Source organism: Netta rufina, assembly GCF_964035555.1.
Source record: "Netta rufina genome assembly, chromosome: 17".
NCBI lineage: Eukaryota > Metazoa > Chordata > Aves > Anseriformes > Anatidae > Netta > Netta rufina.
In genome coordinates, this window is record NC_140141.1 from 8,855,428 (window position 1) to 8,862,572 (window position 7,145).

The window sequence follows — 7,145 nt, forward strand, 5'->3', positions numbered from 1 at the left end:
GTAAACACAAAAACATACTTTATTTGTTTCTCCTTTATACAAAATAAAGAAACTAGAAGCAAAAACTATAATACATCCTCGGACCCGCGGGGCCGCCGGGACGCGCTGGGCTCGGCGGAGGCTCGGCCTTCGTTTGCGCCGCGCGCCGGTTTTGTGCCGCGTTTCTTTGTTTGTCTCCTTTTTTTATTATTTTTTATTATTTTTTTCTGCCTCTTTCCGGTCCCGGGCGCTTCTTCGCCTCCCCCCCCCACCCCTTCTTCCCCTAAAATTTAGGAGGCCGAGCTCAGCGGGATGCTCGGGGAGCCCCCTGCCCGGCCTCCCGTCCCCCCCTCCCCGCGGCCTCGCCAAAAAAAAAACCACCCAGCGGGTCCCAACCCACCTCCTCCTGGGGAACAAAACGGGGGAACAACGAAAGCGAGGGGCTGAGGGGGGGGCTGCTATTCCCCGTGTCCCCCCCCCGGCCCCGTTATATCGGGACGAAGGATGGGGATCATTAAAAAGAGGCTAATTAGCACTGGGAGGGGGGGGGGAGCCCCGCAGCAGCCCCCCGGCACCGGTGGGACCCGTGTCCAGGCGAGTTCAGCTTTGGTCCGAGAGGTGGTGGTCCCGACGCCGGCGGGGGGCACAAAGGGGGGGGTCTCGGGGCACATTGTGTTGCCCCCACCCCAATAAAAGAGGGGGCACAGTGTGGGGAGGGGGAGGTAGCGGGGTGCCCCCAGCATCGGGATGGGGCTGCGGTGCCGGGGAGGATGCGTTTTGGCATCGGAGGGCGGCCGTGGCATCGGGGTTGTGGTTTTATTTGGGGGAAAAGGGGGGGGGTGTCCGTCAGCCGGTGTGCCCCGGGGGGCATGGAGGGAGGTGTGGGGTGGGGATTTGTTGGGGGGGGGGGGGGTGGGGAAGAGGCGCGTCCCCCCCCCGGCTCTACCACACCGCCGCCTCGCTCAGCTCCGGGTTGGGGTGCGCGAGCGCCCCGCTGTAGCCGCTATTGCTGGACATGGAGAAGGGGGGGCTCGGCCCCCCGCTGAAGACCTCCCCCGGGATGGGGTGCAGCGAGCCCGTCATCCCCGGCTCGGGGCTGGGGGTGTCGGGGTGTGAGATCATATCCGTGTACCTTTGGTTTTCTGAGGAGTGGTGTCCGCTTAGGGGGGGCTCCAAGGGTCCCAGGGGCGTGGAGCCGGGTCCTGAGTTCTGAAGGTAGCTGGGGTCGGCCGGGGACTGGGCCTGGGAGGGGGGCCCGTGGGGGAAAAAGTCATAGTTGCCTCCCGGCCCGTAGTAGTCACCTTGGTAATCTGCAATTAGGGGGGGGAAAGGTTGGAGCCGGCCCCCGGTGCCGTCACCCCAAGCCCCCCGAACCACCATGGGCATGACCCCATCACAGCCCCCCCACCCCAAAATGGTGCTTTTGGGGTGCTCAGCACCCGATAACCCCCCCATCCTAACACCGTGGCATTTTTGGGGTGGGAAGGGGAGGAAATAGGGGAAGGGGAGGGCGAGGGGCTGGGGTAACCGGGGTGAGGTGGGCGTGATCCCATTATTTTATGGGGAAAAGTATTTACAGGTGTAGAAATATTTCTATTTTTATATGTATTTATGTATACACACACATATATATAAATAAATAAAAGGAGTGGGGGAGATGTGTGTATACGTAATGGGGAGATAGATAGGGGAAATATATATAAATGGGGAATAGATAATATATGGGGGGGAAATATATATATAAAATATATATTTAACACATATGGGTATATAAAACACTTATATATATAACACATATGGATATATAAATACTTATAAATATACGATGCATATATACATAATGCGGAATATAATCCCATTTATCAGCCTGGAAGGGCTCGAGACCCCAACCTCAAGGGGTGCCCCCAAAGCCCCTTGGCTCGGGGGAGCTCTGGAGATGCAGCACCGGGACCCTGGCAGCAGTAGGGGTGTAGGGGAGGTGGTGGGGGCGTTTTGTCCAAAATTAGGAGGTGTTGCCCCAAAAGCTGTGGGGGCTCCCCGCTGCCCGTCCCATCCCGGCGGGGCGGCGGGGGGCGTTGGGGGCGGCGGTGACCTTCCATATGCTGCGGGCCCGGGAGGTAATGGGAACAAATGCGGCCTGAAAGGGGCACAAAAGCCCGCAGCTGGGGCTTTGTTCGCCGGAGAGGGGCCGCGCCGCCACCGCTGCCACCGCCACCACCACTGCCACCGCCACCGTCACCCTGAGCCTGGCAGCAGCACGGGGATCGGGGAGGAGAGGGACAAAGGGGATGGCGAGGGGGAAAGGAAAAGGGAAGAAGGATGGGGAAGAGGCTCCCGCGGCCGGTCCCTCACCTCCGTAGTAGGTGTAGGGCGTCGAGCCGAGCATCTCGGACTCGTCGAGGCGGCCGCCCAGGGGCCGCATCCTGCGGGGGCTGCGGAAGAAGGCGTGCCGGCGGGCACCCAGCGCGCTCAGCTGCTTCATCCGGCGCTCCTTGGACCGGCGGTTCTGGAACCAGACCTGCAGCAGGGGGGCCAACGTCAGCCCCTAAGGATCCCCCCTCTGCACGCCTCCCCAAATCCTCCGGGACAACCCCCTCCCCAAAATAAATCAGCCAAGGGTGGATGGGGAAAGGGGTAAAAATATTGTCACCGCCTGGGGAGGGATTTCCTGGGGATGGATGGGGATAAAAGAGACGAGGCGGATGCCTTCTTTTGGGGCATTCCCTCACCTGAACCGAATCTACTCGTGGCTGGAGGGGGGGCTGAATTATTGCCCCCCTCCTGCACCCGAGGACCCGCACAGGTGGGGGCACGCACGTCCCCCCACCAACCCCGCTGCCCTGTGCGCGGAGCGGGGATGGCACCAGCGCGGTGGGAGCGCCCTCCCCTATTAGCCCTATTAAACTCGTTAATCCCTATATTTCCACCGGGATTTTTATGGTTTTTTTTTGGGGTGGGGAAGAGCAGCAGGGACGTGCCGGGCAGGGACCATCAGCCTCTCTTTGCCCCCCTGGGGGCAGCGCCTTCTGCCCTCACCGGTGGCCAACGCTCGGCACCGGGGGTCCCGCCGGCCCTCCGTCCCCACCCCAAATTGCCCCGGCCCCCGGGGGAGGACATCACCACCCCGACCCTGACATCACCGTCTAGGTGATGACGTCACCGTCCATCCCGTGATGTCACACGGGGGGGGCTCACCTGGATGACTCTCATGTTGAGGCCGGTCTCCTGCGCCAGCTGCTCGCGGATGTGCCGGGTGGGCTTTGGGGTGGCGGCGAAGGCGGCTTTGAGGGTCTCCAGCTGCTTGGCCTTAATGGTGGTGCGGGGCCCCCGGCGCTTGGTGCCCGAGTTCTGCTCCTCGTTCTCGTTGTTGGTGGTCTCCTTGTCCGACGAGGTGGAGTTGTCCGTCTCCTTGGGGTCGTCCTGCATGGGGTCCTGGAGATCCGGGGACAAACTCCTGTCTGTACATGAGGACACTGTAAAGGAGACCCAGAGAGGAAAGGGAGGGGGGGGGGGGGGCGGATGGCTTAGGAGAGAGAGCGACCCCCTTCTCCTCTGCCCTCCCCTTCCCACCGAGCCCGGATGCTTGCAGGAAATGGGGAGGGGGATTTTTGGGGGTGCTGGGTGCGGATCGCCTTTGCGCCCCCCCCTAAACAATGCACGGAGCTCGTGGCAAGCATCGCCCGGCCCGGCCCCGCACGCTGGCATCTGAGCTGGCGACCCTATGAAGCTCCCCCCCACAAACTGCTTGGGGGTTCAGCAGCCGGGGGGGGGGCATTTTGGGGAGGGGGTGGCCCCCTCTGAGCACACCACAGCCCCCGGCGCTCCCCCTCTCCCCCCCACCGTGCCGCTCGCACCGGGGATGCACCGCTGGGAGAAATGCGAGGGTGGGGGGGGATTTTGGGGGGGGTCCAGTCACTGCCTTGAGCCTGGCTCACACCCCCCCCTCCCCAGCCGCCCCCTCACTGCCCCCCCCGGGGCCCCTGATGCCAGCACCCCCCCAGGCCAAGCTCTACTCGCCTCGCTCGCAGCAGCGGCCCCACTGACTGGCGTGGCAGGATCCGGCCCCGGGTGCTGGACGGAGAGAGAGCCCACGGAAGGGGGTGAGCACGGGCGGCTGGCATTGCTGGGACAGCACGAGCGGGCCTGATCCTGCCGTCCTGCCGCAGAGACAGCTTCCAAGGAAGTCAAATGGGAGCTTTGCCTCTGGGTGAAAGGAGGTGAAGGATCAGGCCCGCGGCGCGGGGGGCACCGGGCACACTCGCGGTGGGGTGGGGGGGGGGCTCGGTGTAAAGCGGGGAGGTGGGCGTGCGTGGGGGGGCACCACGAGCATCCGTGGGGAGCAACGGGGGCTTAGAAGGCGTCTGGCCCCCATCCCAACCCTGCTCCACGGGGGGGAACGCGGGGCCAGAAAGAAAAACCCCGGCACCGGGGTGGGCACCGGCGCAGGATGCGTCCCCCTCGGTGTCCCCGAGGCCACGCGGCGCGTACCTGAGTTGAGGCTGCCTTCCTTCAGGGTGGGGGAGTTCAAATAATCCTCTTTGCAAACAAATTTGTTCTCGTCTATGATATAGAGTTCCTCGCCCGTGGAGAGCTGCTTGTTGCAGACCATGCAGGTGAAACAGTTCAGGTGGAACACTTTGTTCCGCGCTTTCCGGACCAGGTCGCTGGGGGAGATGCCTTGGGAGCAGCCGGCGCATTTGGTACCAAACCTCCTGGGGGGGGGGGATTAGAAAAGAAAGAGAGAGGTGAGAGGCACGATTTTGGGGAGCGCACACGGCACCTCATTGGGAATGCTTCGTACCCCACAACCCCATTTCCCCGGGGAGCTCGGGTTTGGGGTCCTCTCCTAGAGGACACGGGGGTCGCCCCCTCTCCAAAAGGGTAGGGGGTGAAGGGGGGGGGTCACTCCTCCTAGCCCAGCAGGGGGGGATTTCTCGTCCACCCCCCCCCCATCCCACATATCGCGGCCGGAGGGCACCGGGCCAGGCGCTCCGGGTAGCGGGGAGCACCCGGAGCAAACCGGGGGGCGGCGGTGGGGCCCGAAAGGACCCCGGGGCCGGGAGCTCGGGACCATCCTGCACCCCCCTTTCTCCCCCCCGTTGTATTTTATTTTAATTTTTCCAGCTCGGAGCCGCTGCTTTGCACAGCTCCGGCTTCCCTCCCCTGCGCGCAGCGCTTTTCCCCGGCCGATGTTTTATTTTATTTTTATTTTTCCCCTTTTCATTCCTTTTATTTATCTTAATTTTTATTTTTTTATTTTTTTCCCGGGAAACGAAAAAATGCAGAAAACGATTTCCTCGAGGAAAAAAAAAAAGAAAAAGAAAAAGAAATAAAGAAAGAAAACAAAAAGGAGAAAACCAAAAGCCGCACACGGTGGCTGTGGCTGTGGCTGCCAGGCCCGGGGGAGCAGGAGGCTGCCAGGCCGGGGGGGGTAATGGGGCTGGGGGGGTCCGGGGGGTCCCCCCTTTTTTCCTCCTGGCCTCGGCACAACTTCTGCTGCCCGCGCTGCCGCCCGTGACGTTGATGTAGTGAAAGCATTACGGGTCGTAAGTCATTTTCCCCTTCCCATCCCGGCCCCTAATTTCCTCCCCGGCACCTTATCGGAGTCATTAGGGGCATTTAAGGAGCGGAGGAGCGCGGGGGGGCCCCCGGGGCCGGGGGGAAATAGGGGGGCCAAGGAGCGGCCCGGCGGGGAAGCGCCGCCCGCAGCGTTTTGGTGGCAAAAGGCGAGATTTTGGCACCGGCTTCGGCGGGGCCCCGGGGTGGTTTTTTTGTGCTTTTTTTTTTTTTTTTTTTTTTTTCGGGGGGGAGGGGGTGTCGGCGGAGAGGGCCGCGGGCCCGGCTGCTTTTGGAGGCAAGGTCACACAAGGAGCTGGGGGGGGGGAGATAAAGCACAGCCCCCCCCCAACCTCGGGCTGCAGCGCAGCCCCTGGCCCCATCTTCGCCGCGCCCTGCCCGGGCACCGCGGGCTGGAGCCCCAGGAGGGACGGACGGGGATGGGGGGAGCCCCCCAGATCCCGGGGGGAGACCCCCCAGAACCAGGAAAGAGAGCCCCAAATCCCTGGGGAGACCCCCAGAACCCAGGAGGAGCCCCCCAGCTCCCGGGAGGGAAGGATGGGGATGGGGGGAGACCCCCAGATCTCTAGGGGAGACCCCACAGATCCCGGTGGGAGACCCCCAGCTCTCAGGGGGAGGCCCCCCATCTCTTGAGGAGCCCCCCCATCCTTTGGGGAGTCCTCCTCATCCCTTGGGGAGTCCCCCCAGCCCCTCTCCTCTTCCCCGCCGGGCTGGGAGCGGCGGCGGCACCGCATCCCCTCGGTGTGGGGTATGTTTTTTGTTGTTTTTGTCGTTTGTTTTTTTTTTTTTTGGGGGGGTGCCACTCACCTGAAAAAGTCATTTTTGCAGTAGAGTTTGCCTTCCCTGGAGAAGCATTTCTCGGTCAGGTTGCACTTGCACTCGCAGCACTGGACGCATTTGATGTGCCATGCCCTGTCCAAGACGTTGAGCAGAAAGCGGTCCAGGATCGGCCTCTCGCAGCCCGCACAATGCACCATCATCACCTCCGCCGGGGGAAAGGAGCCTCGCCACCGAGAAGTCAGAGCCCCGAGCGAGGTCTCACAAGAATTCACCCGTCGGAAAAAAAAATAATAATAATAATAAAAAAAATAAAAAATAACAACACACCAGGAAAAAAAAAAAATCTCAAAAATTAAAGGAGGGGAGCGGAGCTGTCAAGTTCTTCCCCCTCTTCTCTCCGGCGGGGATGGAAAAAATAAAAACACAAAACCCAAAAGCCCAAAGAAAAAAAAAAAAAAAAAAAAAAAAAAGAGACCCCCCCCAAAAATCCAAAACGGCCCCGAAAAAGCCCGAAGGGACGCCCCCGGCCCCTCCGTCGTGCTGGGGGGCTGTGCGGCAGCGGGCAGGGCAGGAGGGGTGCATGAACGCCCCCCCTGCAGCCGGCAGCCCCGGTGCCTCGCTGTGCTCCGCCGCCGCCGCGCCGCCACTCTCATGCTGTCCCCATGGCCAGCTTTGTCCCCCGCCTTAGTTAATTCGCGCATCCTTATTCAGATTTGGTGACGTGGGGGCCCGCGTCGGCCGCCCGGTGGCCAATGGCATCCCGGTGGCCATGGCAACCTCTTAATTTATAGCATATCTAAATTGGCTCC

The 7,145-nt window shown here is 61.8% G+C and overlaps 1 protein-coding gene across 1 annotated transcript; it reads right to left on the minus strand.

The window, feature by feature from the left end:
* Window positions 1–921: 921 nt before the first annotated feature.
* LHX5 (LIM homeobox 5) lies at window positions 922–6,683 on the minus strand (the record flags this gene model as incomplete). The annotated part of the gene is made up of 5 exons (XM_084297624.1): window positions 6,364–6,683; window positions 4,468–4,691; window positions 3,175–3,452; window positions 2,332–2,497; window positions 922–1,289 (listed from the first exon to the last, which is right to left on the minus strand). The coding sequence occupies exons 1-5, from the start codon at window positions 6,534–6,536 to the stop codon at window positions 922–924; spliced, it is 1,209 nt and encodes a 402-aa protein (XP_084153750.1). The 5' UTR covers window positions 6,537–6,683.
* Window positions 6,684–7,145: the final 462 nt, after the last annotated feature.